The following is a 20,221-nucleotide window of genomic DNA, read 5'->3' as shown; positions in this document are numbered from 1 at the left end:
GGCAGGTCTGAGATACTGTTGTGTAGAAGGTTTAAGCTGGATTTGGATACAAAAAGATTTCCCAAGCTTTAAACATCCCAAGGTGCACTATGCAAGCAATAATGTAGAAATGGAGGGAGTCTCAGACCACTGCAAATCTACCAACATCAGGCCGTCCCCCTCAACTTTCAGCTCATACAAGGAGAACACTGATCAGAGATTGTCAAGTCAAGTCAAGTCATTTTTATTTGTATAGCCCTAAATCACGAAGAGTCTCAAAGGGCTTCACAGATTATTACACTATATTACACAAACTATTTTTTCAGCCGACGAGAAGAGTAGGTTATTTATATGCTATGGAGTAGAAGTGAGTTTTAAGTTTAGATTTAAACATTTCCACTGAGGTTGCAGATCGGATCTCAGGGGGAAGAGCATTCCACAGCACCGGTGCCCGGATGGAGAACGCTCTCGAACCAGCAGAAGACTTCTTTGCTCTTGGGATCACCAGAAGACCGGCACTCTCAGATCGTAGGCTTCGGACCGGGACGTAGGGGCAAATCAGATCTGAAAGATAAGAGGGAGCAAGTCCATGTACGATTTTGTACAATACTAAGAGAACCTTGAAATCACATCTATGGCTAACTGGGAGCCAATGCAGGTTAGCCAAAATCGGTGTTATGTGATCGTACTTTTTTGTCCTAGTTAAAAGCCTCGCTGCGGCATTTTGTACCAGCTGAAGTGACTTGATTCTAGACTTCGGGAGACCAGAGAGTAGTGCATTACAGTAATCGAGACGGGAGATGACAAACGCATGAATTATAATTTCCGCATCCGACTGAGACAGTATTGAACGGATTTTAGCAATGTTACGAAGATGCAGCCAATAGGCCCATGATCACTCTGAATGAACTGCAGAGGTTTACAGCTGAGGTGAGAGAATCTGTCCAAAGGACAATAATCAGTCATCACCCTTAACTCACCATCCCCACAGTCAAACATGGTGGTGGCAGCATCATGGTTTGGGCCTGCTTTTCTTCAGCAGGGACAGGAAAAATGGTTAAAATTGATGGGAAGATGGATGGAGCCAAATACAGGACCATCCTGGAAGAAAACCTGATGGAGTCAACAAAAGACCTGAGACTGGGACGGAGATTCGTCTTCCAACAAGACAATTATCCAAAAAACAAAGCAAAAGCTACAATGGAATGGTTCACCAAAAACATATCAAGGTGTTAGAATGGCCAAGTCAAAGTCCAGACCTCAATTCAATGGAGAATATCTGGAAAGAACTGAAAACTGCTGTTCACAAACACTTTCCATCCAATCTCACTGAGCTCAAGCTGTTTTGCAAGTTGGAATGGGCAAAAATAACAGTTTCTCGATGTGCAAAGCTGATAGAGACATGCCCCAAAGCGACCTGCAGCTGTAATCGCAACAAAAGGTGGCACTACCAAGCATTAACTCAATGGGGCTGAATAACTTTACACACCCACTTTTTGTTTTTTTATTTGTTAAAAAAGTTTAAAATATCCAATAAAGTGTGTTCCACTTCATGATTATTTCCCATTTATTGTTGATGCTTTGCAAGAAATTACAGTTTTATATCCTTATGTTTGAAGTCTGAAATGTGGCAAAAGGTCACAAAGTTCAATGGGGCCCAATAGTTTTGCAAGCCACTGCACTTCCTGAGCCACGGTGACCAGAAAAACTGCATGCTGTCAATTTAGGAAACATTATGATTAAAGCTTTACAACAACACTAAACTGGTTTTGAGAATTCATTTTTTAAATAGTTTACCAGGACAGTATGCCTCAAGATTTTGTTGATTAAAAAAAAAGTGTGCCTTGGCTCGAAAAAAGTTGGGGAACCCTGGTCTAGGTTCATAACCTTTCATCATGGTGAGAGGCAGAACGCTCACCAAAAGGCCCCTATGATTTTGCATTTCCTCCTGGCACCAAAAGTTCTGGGAAAGTAGAGTAGAGGTCAGGACCTGTATATACAGTATGTCACAAAAGTACACCCCTCACATTTCTGCAGAGATTTCATCATAAAGTTTTATTGAACAACAGTGAAGAAAGATCGAAACGTAGTCTGTGTAAAGCTTATACAGAAGTGAAAATTTGTTTTTTCCTTCAAAAAAATTCAAAATACAGCCATTAGTAGCTAAACCCCTTGTAACAAAAGTGAGTACACCCTTAAGTAAAAGTTCCTGAAGTTGAATATTTTGACAGGACCGGGTTTAAATAGGGACAGGGAGCCAATCAGAGCTCGCAGCGATTGGCGCCAAATGAGCAGGCACAGGTGATTCACATCGGTAATCATGACAAATAGTGCAACAAAATTTATCCATCCATCCATCCAACATCTGCACCGCTTATCCTCAGTAGAGCCCATCCCAGCTATCTTCAGGCAGTGGGCAGGGGACACCCTGAACTGGTTGCCAGCCAATCGCAGGGCACACAGGGACAGACAACTCACTCGCTCATTCATACCTAGGGACCATTTGGACCGGCCAATTAACCTGACAAGCATGTTTATTGAATGTGGGAGGAAACCGGAGTGCCGGGAGGAAACCCACGCAAGCACGGGTAGAACATGCAATCTCCATACAGGAGGTTTGATCTCACGACCTCAGAACTGTGCCGCACATGCGCTAACCACTGCGCCACTGTGCTGCCGCAATAACATTTAGCAGCGACAAAATCCCCAGAATAAGTCACAAGGTATATATTTTCCCAGTTTTGTGCAATGACATTAAGCAACAACAAAAAAGAAAAAAAGAAAATAAATCGCAAGACATGTTTTCACAGTTTTGTGTGCTCATTTAGGGTCGGGATGGCCCTGGTGTAGAGGCTGTCTCTAAGCCTGTTTATCATTGTTTTGAGGGACCTGTAGCGCCTGCGTGTAGCGTAAAAGTGTCAAGACCAGAACTGAGACAGGACCCACTGGCGTTGCGTTTCCTAAGTTTTATTGGAAGAAAGAGAAAGGGTTGTGCCCACGATCCGGTGATTGCTCTGAACGCGGAAGGGTATCTTCCGTGGCGAGCGATGGCGGTGTCGGGAATAGGAAAAACGGGTCAATAACCGTGACAGGAGAGCAAAAATGTGGACGGGGTTGGAAGCGAGTCGTAAGCCAGGAAAGGGGAGTAGACGTGGTCGGGGACAAAAAGAGGTCGAAAGCCGGGACGGGAGACTGGACGTGGTCAGGATCAAAAACGGGGGACAGACGGGAGCAAAAAAACAGGTGGGACTCAGGGTCGAAAAAGGCTTGCCTAGTTTTAACTGAGGTTCGCAGATGGACTGACAAAAGGGGACAGATAGGAGTGGGTTTAAATAGGGACAGGGAGCCAATCAGAGTCCGGGGCAGTTGGCGCCAAAGGAGGGGGAACAGGTGATGCATATCGGTAATTCTAACAAAAAGGGCTGATTTGGTTGATCAGATATGTTTTACCTCACGAAGAAACAATACAGCTCTGGTTTGAAGGTCCTGGGTACACCCAAAAACGTATCCCCAAAGACAAAACGATGTATTGACATCTCATTTCAGATTTCGTGCCAGGCACAATGTTCAACTGATTATAAAATGAATGTAATTCCATAATCGGATCAAACATTTTTTTATAAAGCAAATCAAGCTTCCTACTTCATTTGACCCCGAACGACTGTGTTGCAGAAGGAACGTGGCGGGTTGACAGTGCCGGAAGACAAAAGTAGGAAAGGGGAAGAAGAAAGGAGAGAGGAAAGTGAGATTGGGTTTGATGAAAAGCCATATTGACTCTCAGCATGTAGATTAGAAAGCCACAAGGAGCGGCGTCATCTTCTGACTTTTATCCTCTTTAATTAGCAACTCCCGCTGTCGGAAGGAAATGTTATTTATCTACGTTTGTTCTTGCTCGATTTCTCCAAACCCCCATCCCTACAGAGTCTTTTTGTTTAACTTTCCCTCGTGCTTGATATCGTTCAGCGCAAGAAGTAAAATCAAAGGCTTTGAGAATCGTGAAGAACAAGACCGGGACCGTTAGAGCGAGCGTTTGAGGAATAGAAAACCACGAGAAGTGAAATAAGGTAGCTGGTGTGCCCCGACTTCTGAAATCTAATTTTCTCATTCAACTTCATTTGTAGAGCACTCAAAAGACATTCCAATTGTCTTTGTTATTGATAACAACAAAATTGTTGCATACTGAAAGCAGTGCATGACATAGAGCTAAAATTACTAGTACCGCAAGACATAAGGACAATAAAACAATGATGATAAAGCTTTAAGAGGTTTTAAAGACAGACAGAAGGGCTTGTCTAACATTTAGCCGGAACACGTTATAAAAGCGGTGAGAAGAAACGAAAGCAATCTTAAAAAGCAAAAAAAAGTGGTACAAAGGAACAACAGGGGTTAGCAGATACTAAAGAAAAATGCAGCCGATGCACAAACAGTGATGAAATACTGGTGCCTTTTGGAACTGCCCTTTGCCAGATCGTTGTTTACCCTTGTTGAAAACTTGTTGATACCTGTTTATTCTTGTTTTGCTTGTTGGACTTTGTTGCATTCCGGTGTAACATTCTGAAAGATTCCTGCAAGTCCTGTTAAATCCCGTTAAATGCCTAGTCTGTAGTTTTGTTTTTGGTCCGTTTGTGTGTTGGACAACTTTTCTTTCTCAATTAAAGTGACAGATCGTCTACGCAAATGAGTTCCAACTTCCTGCTTCCTGACCCGTTTCGTGACAGTAATTTGATTTCATGGTCCCTGAAACACATCAGTTGTTACATTTTATAACCTTGAAACGGGTCTGATAGATAGATAGATAGATAGATGCTTTAGGGAAATTCACACTTCCAGCAGTCTACCCTGTTGTTTATTAACAGATTAACGTGATGCCCTAGGGGTGCTTGTAGCGGAGTGGATGACGTCACACGCTAGTCCAAAAGTTCGACATCCCTGCGACTGATGGAAATCTTTTCTTTGTGTCCAGGGATACACCACCTCGTGTTAGCAAGTCCGCCTCCTCTCCGATTCCCGCGGGCTTTCGTGTCTCTGTATAGCGGCGCTGAAGCCGGATAGCTCCGGGTGGCTACACGTTAGCGTCCGGAATGCTAAACGTGAGCCACGTTTCCGCAAAACACAGCAACTGCGCTCCCTGTGCGCTTCGATGTTTTTAACCAGCACTCGTTGGTCTTATTTGGTAGTGAGTTCACATTTACCATGATTACGGATGGTACCGAAGACTTATAACGCCGCCAGCCGCTTAGCTAGCTCCGGCTCTTCTTCCACGATAGGCCCCTTCATCACGCCGGCACGAGAATTCTTCAAGGCAAGGAGTTGATTCCTTGAATAAACGCATTTTTGTGCGCTAAAACCCATGTCCATACGATAGAAAGTAATCCATAGTGTAGTTGTCAAAACGGGAAGAAAAACACCGAAGATAGAAGCAGACAATAAAACAAAAAAATCACAAAAAGTGAGAGATAACAGGGGAGCTGCTGGAAAGGCAGCCGCTCGGTGGCGGCGCCGCTTTGATGTCTGGATACCCTAATACAAAATAAGGGGTTAAACCACTGTAGTAGTAATACTTCTATAATTAGTTCGGCAATGGGGATTCCCATTATATGCTAACATTAAGCTGGCTGACTTTCTTTAAGTCAAATACAAAATGATTCGTCCTCTCCCGGTACTACAGTCAATGCAGTACAGTTGACAAGGAAGCTAATGGAAATCCGTCTTCGACGAAGCAAAAGGCAAACGGCCACAAGGTCGCAAAATCCTCCATTTGCATCGCTTAACTTTGCGTCTCCTCTCCCTCCCCCGTCTCCCCCGCATCCAATCTCCTTGCTTATTCGTTGTCTCTGTGATCTCCAGGCCTCAAATTGACTGGCAGGATTGATTTGGCAATACCTTCCTCTTGTCCCTCTCATTTCCCCTCAACAAATACGACAAATAAAAGTGAACAAGAACTTTTTTTGTCACTATTTCTTTTAAGTCAAATTGAAGAACGGAGGCACACTGATGGTTAAACTGTAATTCTCGGGGGAAAAAGATGATGGATGTGATATGAAAGTCTTATTTTATGGTGGGTTGAAGAAGTAAGAGACTACACTGCAAAGTAGGGGCGGGCGATACTGGGAATTTTGGTATCGATCTGATCCAAGCATATACAGGGTACAGACGCTGCCCTACTTACGAATGAGATCATTCATAAGTTGAATTTGTTCATAAGTTGCTTCACTGCTATCTTTTGTATGTTTAATGTCAGGACCAGAACGGAAACAGGACCCACTTGTGTGACGTTTACCACAAGTTTTATTGAAAGAGAGAGGAAGTGCTGCGCCCACGATCCGGTGTTCGCTCTCGCACTCGGATTGTGATCCGAACACGGAAGTGGATCTTCTCGTAGCGAGTGATGGCGGTGTCAGGGACGGAAAACTGGTCGGTAGCCGGGACTGGGAGAGCAAGACGTGGTCGGGTTCGGAAAGAGTCATAAGCCAGAACGGGAGAGTAGACATAGTTAGGAACAAAAAGAGGGCGTAAGCTTGGACGGGATAGCAGACGTGGTCACGATCCAAACAGGTCGTAGCCGGAGACAAACAGGAGCAAAAACGGGACAGGCGGGACTCATGGTCGAAAAAAGGCTTGCCTTGAAAAAACAGAGGTTCGCAGACGGACTGACAACAGGGAACTGACAGGACTGGGTTTAAATAGCAGGGAAGTCAATCTGTCAACAAGCCGCAGCTGGCACTACACGGGCGGGACCAATTGGGCACCATGGCAGCATTGACATTTAAGGTTTATATAATTATGTTTAAGGCTTGTATAAGTAACCTGCATTGTTTTGTGGGGGTTTGTTTTTTCGTTCTGACAGATTTATTGTTGTTTTTTTACCATTTCTTTGTTACTTTATGGATGAGTTTGTGATTAAACACCATTATGTTTCCTGCTTCCTACATTTGGGTCCACCACAAAATCACAACAAATGCAACAGAAGATACAAAGTGAACAAATTCCACATGACACCTTTAACTTCCATTGCGCAATATTTTGAAAATGAAGTCCAAGTGAAAACTGTATAAACAAAGAGTATCAAATATTTAACAATGTCATAAAAATCTCATACTACAACTGTTTCAGAACAAAAGCAGGGAGCATCAAACTAAAAAAATCGGTGATGTAACGAAAATAGAAATACTCTATAATAAGGTCAACAAGATAAATAAAATATTCATTATTTTATATTTTAAATATAAAGTCAGTGGTGTAAATACGTTCTAAACACAATAGGATCAAAGTCATAATGTATTTCTAATCTTACTACCCACTAACATCATTATTATTGTGAATTTAATCGACCTGTCTTAATTGTCATTGATATCAGCATTGTGAAACATTCTATGCAATGAGATTAGACAGTGTCATCCAGGGTAAACATGTTATAAATACTTTAAAGAGAAAAATAAGATAAAAGACTGTCAAGATAAATGGGCAAACATCCAGTATTTGCTTAGAAACTGGCCTAAGGTTTTAATAATAGAACAATGAAAAAATAGTGCATTGTTAGAGTCCTGCAAAAAAAAGGAGTGCAGCAACAAAAAAAACATAAGTGGCAAGTGTCACGAAGCATGGCGAAGTTGAAGGGGTGACCGGACCAGAACGGAGGCAGGAGGCATGAAGGGAGAACTCAAATGCGTTGACGATCCATAGGTTTTATTTAATAAAATAAAAGTCGCCCAATACTCCGGGGCAAAACAGAACAATACAGAGTTCCTCCGGCACGAACTCAACAGGACATGGCATCACAGACTAAAACATGACAAGGCATAACAGACTAAAACAGGACAAGCATAACAGACCGGGATTGTGTATAAGAGTAATGAACCAGCACCCGCCAAACCCAAAATCCAGCCTTAAATAGCAGAACAGCAATCAGCTGATCTGCTTCAGCTTGAGTTCGGGGCGTGGCATACTGGTCGTCATGGCGACCGTGACAGCAAGATATATATTTTCATATTGGATGCAACTGGAATCGAACCTGGGCTGAGGCACCTTTGTACAAGCGATTAAAGAGTTTTTTATAAATACGTCACAAAATACTGCAAAGAAAAATTTTCCGGCTATACAGTATTTTCCTTCAGCGCAGTGGGCGAGAGAGAAGGAAGCGTGACGCTTACCGCTCACCAGGGTTGGGTAGGGTTACTTTAACTTGATTACTTTCAATTACTTTTGGATGACTCCAATACCAAATATGCTAATAAAAGACAAAAGAAACTAAATATGAATAAAATGACTAAATTTTGTGCAGGCTTGGAGAGTAACGGAATACATGGAACGGCAAAAATGATGTTGGCAAGCTGTTTGGATTTATTTTCATTTTGTTTCTGTCACATTTTATGTTAGTTTCGCCGGAGATCAAAGCCAGGAGAGAAAGCTTACCACGTCTTGTGAGTCATAATTGTATTCATATTTAGTTTATTTTGTCTTTTATTAGCATATTTGGTATTGGAATAATCCAAAAGTAATTGAAAGTAATCAAGTTAAAGTAACCCTACCCAACCCTGCCGCTCACTCAATGAAATTGCTCTGTGTGCTAGCTGTGACTAGCATTTTTGCGAGTTTGTTCTGTGGGTTTTCATCATAAGGTGTCTCAACAGTGAACATACATTATTTCATGAGCTCCCATAAAAAGGATTCCTTAGTGATTTACCGCCAAAACTGGGTCTTTTGGTGTTACACCTTGACTGTAAACTGTAGTCGAAACGGTTCTCTTTACACACCCCGGAACCTGACATGGAATTTTTTATTTTTTTTTAGCGTGCATCCCCTCTATTTGTCCTCCCATTGTGTCACTTTGCTCATTTGCGAGATGGCCTCTTTGAGATTCGATCGATGAAGCAACGAGAAGTAGATCCCCTCTGCAAAGACTACAAGAAGCATATAAAGCGGGGGGAGCGCCGACATTACCACAAAAAGGGGCTTTATTTCGCTACGTGGAAAAGTTCGACGCAAAAGTTGCGCCAACTCGCAACCCTAACTTCTCCCCCATTGTAGCCCTGATTGACTTTCTGCCTCCATCCATTATGCCAGCACAACTTTCGAGCGAAAATTGATTGGAAACTTGCAAGTATTACATTTTTCATTTCTAGGGGGAAAAAACGCTTCACTCATCCATCATTTCACAAAGCATCCACGTAATTGAGGTCATCGACAAAACGCACAGCCCTAGCTTCCGCTATCGATGTTCGTGTGAAGATTTGAGGTGCATTTTGAATGAGCCCCAAAAAGTTTAAATACATTTTTTAGGTCAACTCCGTCAAATGCTTTTCTCCCACTTTCTGGCAACAATTCTTATTGTCACAGACCAGAACGGACACAGGACTCAATTGCATAAGTTTCTCAGTTTTTATTGAAAAGAGAGGGAGAGTAAGGCTTGCTTGCTTGATCCGAGGACTGACGGAAAACGGAAGCAAACGAGGCGGGAGTGACACTTCCGTGCCGGACGAAGACAGGCGGGAATGGTAAGTCGTTTGGCCGGGTCTGGAGATCAGAGGCGATGTCGAGTTCGTAATCGGGGTCGTAGGCAAGAGGCAGGCAGGAAACGATGCAAAACGGGGCAGTCAGAACAGGAGTAGTCAGGTCCAGAAACGGGTCAAAACGAAGATCAGGCAGGAGACAGGTTTTAACAGGGACGGAGTGCTCACTGAGTGAAAACACAACAGCTCGCAACGATCTGACAAAGTCTGAACTGAAGCCGGGGGCTTAAGAAGGGTGTGGCCACCAATCATCTTGTCCGGGCTGTTGGTGCCAATCAAGCTGCCACAGGTGTTCCTAATTTGGCAATTATGACACTTATACCGATTCCGTTGTCTCCTTTGTGTGTTTTCAACAGTGCAGTTCAACTTAATTCCTGTGGGCCTGCGGATTGTGGCCATCCAGAGCACCAAGACGAGGCTTTACGTGGCCATGAACAGCGAGGGCTACCTCTACACTTCGGTATGATTATGATCAGTGCGTAAGAATTATGTTTGGTTTATTTATTTAGATTTTTTTATTGAACCTGCGAACCTCTCGGTCTCATGTCGAGGGCTTTACCTCTTTTGCCCCTACCGTTTGTCGTACCATCGCTGCACTCACTTGCGACACAAAAAAAACTCAAAACTTGGCTTAAAACACTCAAAACGTATTCAACTAATTAACACACAAACCAACATGGTGACCGGCTTGCGAGGGGGCCTGTGTTACACTGATGACATCACTGTTAAAGAAGTCTAAGATGAGCCAGGCTGTCTTCAAAGTCAAGTCAAGTCAAGTCATGTTTATTTGTATAGCCCTTAATCACAAACACTCCCAAAGGGCTGCACAGACCACAGAGTATTGCAAACCGCAGACTATTGTGACACCATCCCCTGATCTAAAACCTACATGAGGGCAAGGAAAAACTCAAAAACCTCAACATGAGGAAAATGAAGAAACCTTGTCAAGGGACCGCACATGAAGTAATCCCCGTTCCAGGATGACCAGGCTGCAACGGATGTTGCAATAAAAAAATAATAAACAGATATTGTCAACAAAAAATATAAATTATTCATATGCTATAGAATAGAAGTGTGTTTTAAGCTTAGATTTAAACAAATCCACTGAGGTTGCGAATCGAACCTCAGGGTGAAAGAGCACTCTACAGCACCGGGTCCCTAATGGAGAACGCTCTTGAACCTGCGGATCTCTTTTTGGCTCTTGGGATCACTAGTAGACCAGCATTGTCCGAGCGAAGGCTCCGGACCGGAATATGGGTGGAAATTAAATCTGAAAGATATAAGGGAGCAAACTGAATCGTCCTGAAAAATAATTGGTATATTCCGATGAAATATATATATAGGTATTATCCAAAAACATGTACTATTTTCTCACATTTTGCAGGTTTTAGAATTTGGGGACCCCTTTAATGATGGTTCATTTATACTGTTTTGCTCAAGGCTTGTTATAAATAACCTGGTACATTCAGATCATTTTTACAATATCAAGAACTTGTAAACGTTCTGCGACACTCCTCAAAATGATTATATTCCTTTAAATATCAGGTTTTAAAGATTTAGTTGAGTTGAATATGAAATCATAATAGAACCCCAAGGGAAGGAGCTTGAACAGGTGAAAACCTAAAGTTATTTTTTACTTAACTTTATGTTAACCGCTTACAGATGCAAATATTGATAGCAAAGCAGATCTGAAAAAGCTTTAGGATTAGTGGTCTGTTGTACAATTCACTAATCATTTGGAATAGTGGTGTCCAAACATCTTCCTGTGAGGGCCACATAACTTGTCCCTTCTCTGATCAGGGGCCAGGGTCAGTTTGTAACAGAAAAAGTGCGCCTAAATGTAAAAATTGTATTGTTTTCCAATAAACCACAATCAAATAACCCTTCTGGATTTTTCATATAACTAAAGTAAGAAATTAAATAATAAAACTATTAATGAAATAAATAATAACTAATCAAACTCACTGGATTCTTCACGAACAAAAGTCGGAAAAACGAAGTAAATATAATTGTGAAATAAATAATAAAACAAACAACACTCGATGGATACGATAAATAGCAACCCTATTCATGCTATAAATATTAACTAAATAACCCTTTGTAGGTTCTTCACAAAAATAGAGTACAGGGAATACAGTATAAACCTTCAGTTGTGCCATGCACAGCCTTAACAGGTCCAAGTTCAGCTTAGTTGTCAGAGCACTGGACCACCAGTGGTGTGGATAACTTGCGAGAAGGCAGTAGATTTCATTATCATCTTATTTTTAGTCATGGTACCAATGATGAATGTTAATTTGTTGTGCGTTTCACATGTTACAATGACATTATATCCTAGTCTTATATTCTATTCTAAGCATTGTAAGTGACATATTTATTGTCATGGTAGTATGTTAAATCCACAATGAAATTAACATTGATCTCCGTTGCTGACTAAAGATATTGTGATAATTTGATAAGACTCAGTGACTTGCATTTGTTGTCTATAACACTGGTAGTTCAGTGGTCAGAGTTTGAACACAACAGTTGTTGTTGGACACCCTGAACTGGTTGCCAGCCAGTCGCAGGGCACACAGAGCAGATAATTCAATCGCTCATTCACACCTAGGGGCAATTGGGACTGGCTAATTAACCTGAAATGTATGTTTTTGGAATGTGGGAGGAAACCGGGTTGCCCGGAGGAAACCCACGCAAGCACGGGAGAACATGCAAACTCCGCACAGGAAGACTGATGGCTGAATTTGAACCCATGACCTCAGAACTGTGCCGCGGACGTGCTAGCCACTCAGCTGTCGTGCCGTGACACATACCCAAACATTTCTTTTTTTTAGGTAGTGGCGGCAGTAGCGCAGGTAGAGCGCTCGTCTTGGGATCAAGGGATCCCAGTTCGAATCCCGGCTCGTCCGTGTTACATGTCGAAGTGTCCTTGGGTAAGACACTGAGCCCTTAATACCCCCAATAAGCAGATTAGCGCCTTACATGGCTGCAAGGCCGCTATTAGGAAATGTGGAGCACATTGTAAAGCGCTTTGGGAAGTCATTGACTTGAAAAGCTATATAAATGCAGATCATTTCATTTCATAGGTAAAAAATCATGCATCAAAATGCGGTATCCGGCCCACGGGCCGCAGTTTGGGGTCCTGATTTAGAAGCACCACCCGAGACAAGGTGACTCACCTCCCTTAAACGCAGGGAAAGTACCCCTGCAGAAAAAAAATGAAGAAAATCCCTATGCTATGACATGAAAAGTGGAATTGCAAAATGTGGGTTGGGCCTTTTGTCTCACATCCCGACCTTAAACAACCTGCCCGGTTCCTATTCTCTGAGAGAATTAAAGATAGAGGGTATAGCAGTGCAAAAGAAATGGAGGAGGGAAGCTTCTTCTTTTGTCCTTTTCGTTAAAAGGGGCGATGTATCTGGAAGCCGCCTGGTGTCCTAGCCCCGGGATGGAGCCGAAAGAGCCTCAGATAAAGCAAGTTCTGCAATGCGGGAAGAGGAGTGATCGGTCTGGGCTGCACAGGGTGACCATCCGAGCAGTGCAACCTCATTAAGGGAAAGGTTACGCTGCTAAAACTTGCTTTGTCCTGTTGATCAACTGGCACATTCAATATCTTACTACAAGCATAGAGACACTGCAGAAACTAAATAAAATGGCAGGTACAAAATCAAGCTTGCTGTCAAGCTAAACATAACATTAAGAGTTTTACACATATTTGTTTCTATGCACAGGGTTGGGTAAAGTTACTTTAACTGGATTACTTCTAATTACTTTTGGATTACTCCAATACCAAATATGCTAATAAAAGACAAAAGAAACTAAATATGAATAAAATGGATTAATTTTGTGCAGGCTTGGGGAGTAACGGAATACATGGAACGGCAAAAATGATGTTGGCAAGCTGTTTGGATTTATTTTCATTTTCTTCCTGTCGCATTTTATGTTAGTTTTGCCAGAGATCAAAGAGATCAAAGCTAGGAAATGAAAAGAAATGATCTGCATTTATATAGCGCTTTTCAAGTCAATGACTTCCCAAAGCGCTTTACAATGTGCTCCACATTTCCCAATAGCGGCCTTGTATTGCAGCCATGTAAGACGCTAACCTGCTTATTGGGGGTATTAGGGGTTCAGTGTCTTACCCAAAGACACTTCGACATGTAACACGGACGAGCCAGGATTCGAACTGGGATCCCTTGATCCCAAGATGAGCGCTCTACCTCCTGAGCTACTGCCGCCCCAAAGGAGAGAAAGCTTACCCCGTGTTGTGGGTCATAATTTTATTCATATTTCGTTTCTTTTGTCTTTTATTAGCAAATTTGGTATTGGAGTAATTCAAAAGTAATTGAAAGTAATCCAGTTAAAGTAACCCTACCCAATCGTGTATACGCGTGAGTGTGTACTTTATGTATACATGTATAACACATATCCCTTTTACCTAAGAACAGAACTCTAAGTTTGGGTGTGCATTAAACATGAGGTTTTATAATATATATAAAATAATAATATATTACTGTCTTTGTTCACTGATTGATTGATCAGTTGCTCACTACAATCGGAAAACTTTGGATGCAAAGGGAATCGAACCCGGGTGGCAGTGGTGAGAGCGCTGAATCCTAACCACAAGACCCTCTTGGTGATATAAATGACACATGAAAAGGCATTCGACTTTATCTCAGTATCAAACTATTTTTAGTCACTGTACCAGAGACAGATGTTAGAGAATATATAAAGAATATATATGAAGAATATATACTGTGTATATATATATATATATATATATATATATATATATATATATATATATATATATATATATAATATGAGATATTTATATTGAGATGACGAAAAATGAAACAAACTTCAAACGGTGAGACTACAGTACAACGTAGGGGGTGTGTGTTATACACAAGTGTGCATAATAAATAAATAAATACGGTAAATATATTTTACAAAATTCAGCTAACGTGAAGACATGAATGCATCCCAATGCTATGTAATGTACTTTTGCAGTTTTCACCATCCATAACATTAATAAAAATATCAAAGCTTTAATAACGCGTCCCCCTGTGCTCACTGTCCTTCTTTGGTGGTTTAGCTCGGTGTCATATTGATGACACTGCATTCTAAGATAAGCTAAAACATGCTAACAACAATTGAAATAGAATACCTAATTTTGTGTGAAACGTTACCATAAACAGAAATCTTCATTCAAGTAATCAAAATGTTTTATACTTACAGTTTTTTCTAAAGCAACACAAAATAGAATTGTTTAAAAGTTGCCGTCTGAGCCGCTGTTTAAATTCTGCACTTCTGTTTTGTTTCCAATTATATCCATGGTTTTTTTCGATATATTTTTCAGGCTGTTTTTTTTAAGGTATGGCTTATAATACTATACTTGAAAAAAATTACACCAGTTTCTAAAACAGTGACATAACCAGTGTTAGAAAATGTGAATAAATAAATAAACAAAAATCCCTCAGCTGAGGACAAGGTGGCCCATTTTATCAGACGTACGGTGCGGAAAAGCCCTCTGGGAAGCCACAAGAGGGGCAGTTTGTGCTGCTGGCGTGTGGTTAGAGGACAGGGAAAAGGGGTCACGCTGTGTTAAACTGTACAATAAAGACACACAAATGCACACGCAGAAGAAAACCCTCTTTCTTCCTGGGTCAATTTGGCGTCCTACCGCACACCTTCAGGAAAGCCGCATGTGCAGTCGGGTATAAACACAGAAAGGCAGGACATAATTGGGCCGGACCCGTACCGGGGGCCTCCAGCATCCTCCCCACGGGGGGAAAAAAGTTATAAAACTCCAAACTGTGAGAACAATAGATACAGCCCAAAGAGAGAGAGAAATTCATCCTACTTCAAAAAATAGTTTCAAAAGAGTGAAACTCAGGGTTAATGGGTGCTTGAAATTCTTAAGCACTTGTTTACTCTTAAGTATTGTGTTTTCGAGGTTTGAAAAGTGCTTAAATTTTGGGTGAAGTGCTAGTAAATGCTTAAAGTTGTAAAAAATGTATACGCAGTTTGACTCGATAGACCACGTATTGTAGGGATTATTCTAGCTTTAATTTTGAAAATCGTTAGGATTAAAACAATTCATTCTTTACTGCAATCAGTAAACAAATTTGCCTCTGGCTATTGCTTGTGCTCCACCATAAACCTTTTATTTCTCTAAAGGATGCTGAAAATTCCTACACTGATAAAAAAAATCACAAAATTACTTTAGGTTCTTAGATGAATTACTAATAGCAAGAAAATGGAATCAATTAACCAGGCCGATTAAAATAGGACACACAATTTATTAACACAGGGAATCAATGATAAAAAAGGGGGGAAGGGGGCGCGGGAGATTATGGGAGTTTTCAACGGCTCATAGTCTGGAAGTTACTGGTACAAAAAGAAAGTTTCCCGCAGTGATGCTGGTCGATTTGGGGGTGATTCCCTTGTACAGAAAAAAAACTCTTATTCCCAAGAACGAGCAAACATGGAGTTAAATCTGTAGCCATCACCTTACCTGTCGTTGTGGAGAGATTTGGTCTCGTGCTCCGTTGAAATGACTGAACTTGTTAGAAAGCATTAGAAGTGGGAAATTTGCGTAATTTGCGTTCTGTACTTGAAAATGTCCTTCCAATCCACATAATTACATACGGTGAGAACATTATTTTATCAACACATAGCCTTGGATGTTTCAATTACATTCAAAACTTCATGTGCAAAAGGGGACGCAGTCGATGCATCCATTCCATCGAGTTATTTGAACTAGGCAACTGTAACTGTTCAGTTTTTGATTGTGGAAAAGAAAAAAAATAAAATGGGAAAATGCGGAATATGGTAGTCCTTTGGCTTATTTGCTCCACAGTATTAATTGATCAAACTAAAACAAGTCTGCCAAGAAACGACGAAGACACTGCTCTCCGGGGACTTCACCTTGCCATTGTATTTGTTCGGCATTCTCGGCATTCAGTATTTAAGTAAATATTAATTAGATCGTCTCAAAAACTTAACAGATATGAAAAGGAGACTGCAAATGTGAACATTTCCAATGGTGTCCCCGGACAGTTATTTTAATGGCGTGCAGCCACAGGATTCTATATTGCTTTCAAAAAAGCTTGTTTACTCTGGAAATCACAAACAAAAATGCTTTTCCTGGGATTGCGCTTAGCGCACTTGTACACACAACAGCTGGGCATGACACTAAACACGCAACTCAACATACAGAGCTTTCCTGGCTCTCTTCAAACTCGTACTCTTCCCTCTGTTTTGGGTCAACAATGCGCAGGCATCCTGAGGTGATCCGGTGATTAACTAGACTAAAAGGAGGTTTATATGAATGAATGAAAACTTTATTTCGAACATTAAAATAAAAACAGAACAAAAAACAAAATAATGCTACATAACATGTTCGAAAAGAAGTAGTAAGAAGCAGATGCTTATTTTCCCTACCCCTTCATCTTCCCTATTAAATACACCCATGATAATAAAAACAATAGTAATAATATTAATAATAACAGTTATGATAGCATAGACGCACTATTCCCAATCTCTCGTATCACTCATACCCCATTTTCTTCATCTCTATATTCCGCCAGTAATGTTTTTTTTATATTCAAATTTAAACAAGTGAATAGTTGGACATTGTTTGATCTTGTCTTGTAAATGGTTCCAATGTTTGACTCCACACACAGACACACACATAATTTTCCTGGTTGTTCTCACCTTTGGGATTATGAATTTACCACAGCCCCTTAAGTTATAATTTCCCTCTTTCCGAATGAATAATTTTTGGATGTTTTCTGGCATTATGTTTTTGTTGACCTTAAATAGCAGTTGTGCAGTGAAAATATTTACTAAATCATCCAATTTAAATTATTTGGACGGCAGGAAGACATTTGTCTCAAAAAAAAAATGTACACTCCTATTGTTCAGATCTACAAATATAGTTGCGATTTACACAAAGCCTAAGAGTCAAATTTCTTGATAAATGCATATGTTAGATTAAAAATTGCATCTGTAAATCACAGACGTACTAGTGGACCTGAAAAACACATGCGAAGATTGCGGAAATATTTGAGGAGCACTCAGTGACCTTAAACATCAGCTCTATGGATTGATTCACACTGAATTTCCTCTGTTAATGGCAATAGAGAACATTTGAAGATTGGCTTTCAAAATCCTCAAAAAAGCGCTTGATTTTAGCCATGAAAAAGATATCTGAACCCGTCTAACTTCATCCCGGCCTTGCAATCTAATCGTAACCCCAGTGAGTCAAACCAAATCGTTTGTCTTTCTAATCAAGCTTTCCCTGAAACATATCACGCACACACACATCACCTCTTTCTCATTGACCTTCCTTCTCATCCATGCCATCAAATCAATCACAAACTGCTACTCTCTTTTTTCCTTAGAGTCAGCAACCTCGTTTTCTCTTCTTTTGCTCCTTTCACTTTTCTTCTCTTCAAGAAGAAATCCACTTGTCGAGAAATATCGCGGGCAAGTACCCCTCTCGGGGTCGCCTTATCAAGGCCATGAGGTGCACACAAAAATATTGTTGATGAGCTAGTGATGGGAATCAATATGTTTACGTTTTTTCCGGAATATAGGGCCAGAAATTTAAAAGTGCCCCTTATATAGGAGGTCGCTGGTTCGCGCCTCGACCGAGACATACCTAATTGGTATAATGGCGGCGCCCTCTGGCTGCGGCTGCATCGACTCGCTACAACGGGTCAGGTGTATCGACATTTCGTTCTGTGTACATTGTTACAAAGAATGACAATACAAAGGAAATTATTATTATAATTATTATTATTATAATCCAGAGTGCCTTACATACAGCAGAATACAGCTTGGAAATGCATACAGTAACTTTTTGTATGTGTTACCATTTAAGGTTTTACGGTAATACAGTATTTGTGCAATGATTGATCAAATCGCTAAACATTGCAGATCTAAATTGCAAAACATTTCATGCAACGGAATCAAACCTGATAACGGTGATAGTGCCGACATGTTATCTCTACACAACCAGTGGTACAGAGGATATGCGACAAGGCAGTGGACTTATCTCATTATCACACTATTTCTTTGGTACCTGGTTTGCACATAGCATTCTGATAGGTTAAACACTCTCTCCACATCTCGACCAAGGAATGTTTGGGAGTGGAGAAAACAGAAAGTCTTGCAACAAAATACAGTCCCTTTTTGTACGCATACAGACAGTGAAGAAAAACAGTATTTGAACACCCTGCTATTTTGCTATTTCTCCCAGTTAGAAATCATGCAGGGGTTTGAAATTTTCATCATCGGTCCATGTCCACTGTAAGAGAGATAAACAAAAAAGAAAAATCCAGAAATCACAATGCATGATTTTTTAACCATTTATTTGTGTGATACAGCTGCAAATAAGTATTTGAAATCCTGCGCATCATCTAAAATTCTGACCTCGAAAGACCTGTTAGTCCGCCCATTAGAAGTCCACCTGAAATCCATGTATCATCCTGTATCAGATGCACCTGTTGGAGGTTACCTGCATAAAGACACCTGTCCACCCCATTCAATCAGTAAGACTTAAACTTGTAACATGGCGAAGACCAAAGAGCTTTCCAAAGACACCTGAGACAAACTTGTACAACTCCACAAGGCTGGAAAGGGCTACGGAGCAATTGCCAAGCAGCTAGGTGAAAAAAGGTCCACTGTTGGAACAATCATTAGGAAATGGAAGAAGCTAAACATGACGGTCAATCTCAATCGGAGTGGAGCCCCATGTAAGATATCAACTCGTGGGGTCTCAATGATTCTAAGAAAGGTGAGGAATCAGCTCGGAACTACTCGACAGAAGTTGGTCAATGGCCTGAAAAGAGCTGAAAACATCGTTTTCAAGGTTAGCGTAGGTAATACACTAAGACGTCATTATTTGAAATCACGCATGGCACCAAAGGTTACCCTGCTTAAACCAGCACATGTCAAGGCCCGTCCTAAGTTTGCATATGACCATTTGGATGATACAGAGGAGTCACTGGAAAAAGTCTTGTGGTCAGATGAGACCAAAATATAACTTTATGGTCATAATTCCACTAAGCGTTTGGAGGAAGAAGATTTAAGAGTACAATCCGAAGAAGACCATCCCTACTGTGAAGCATTGGGGTTCTTTGGGGGTGTCTTTCTGCACATGGGACAGGACGGGTGCACTGCATTAAAGAGAGAGGATGACTGGGGCCGTGTAATGTGAGATTTTGGGGAACAACCTCCTTCCCACAGTCAGAGCATTGAAGACGGATCGTGGCTGGGTGTTCCAACACGACATCGACCCGAAGCACACAGCCAGGAAAACCAAGGAGTGGCTCCGTAAGAAGCATATCAAGGTTCTAGCATGGCCCAGCCAGTCTCCAGACCTGAACCCAATTAAGTAAAAACTACAGGAAACGTTTGACATCTGTAATAGCAAACAAAGGCTACTCTACCAAATATTCTCAGGTGTTCAAAAACTTATTTGCAGCTATATCACACAAATAAATCATTAAAAATCATGCATTATGATTTCTCGATTTGTCTTTTTTTTATCTCTCTCACAGTGGACATGCATCTACGATAAAAATTTCAGACCCCCACATGATTTCTAGGTGGGAAAATAGCAAAATAGCAGGATGTTCACTCATTCTCTTTACTGTAGCAAGCCGAAAGGCTATTGATGTCAAGTGAAGAAGTGAAGAAAATGTTTAACCAATCTGAATGCATTATGC

At 41.0% G+C, this 20,221-nt stretch overlaps 1 protein-coding gene across 1 annotated transcript in view; it reads left to right on the top strand.

Moving 5' to 3' along the window:
- Nucleotides 1-20,221, top strand: part of fgf11a (fibroblast growth factor 11a) — a 70,665-nt gene that overhangs the window by 43,646 nt on the left and 6,798 nt on the right. The window contains exon 3 of the mRNA XM_088346878.1: nt 9,845-9,948. Coding sequence (XP_088203004.1) covers nt 9,845-9,948 — 104 coding nt within the window. The remainder of the gene's footprint in view (nt 1-9,844; nt 9,949-20,221) is intronic.

The sequence above is a fragment of the Urocampus carinirostris genome, chromosome 11 (genome assembly GCF_059441175.1).
Source record: "Urocampus carinirostris isolate Australia breed hairy pipefish chromosome 11, RoL_Ucar_1.0, whole genome shotgun sequence".
Classification (NCBI taxonomy): Eukaryota; Metazoa; Chordata; class Actinopteri; order Syngnathiformes; family Syngnathidae; genus Urocampus; species Urocampus carinirostris.
The sequence above is the reverse complement of the archived record's forward strand: the minus strand, read 5'-3'. Positions and strand labels throughout refer to the sequence as shown.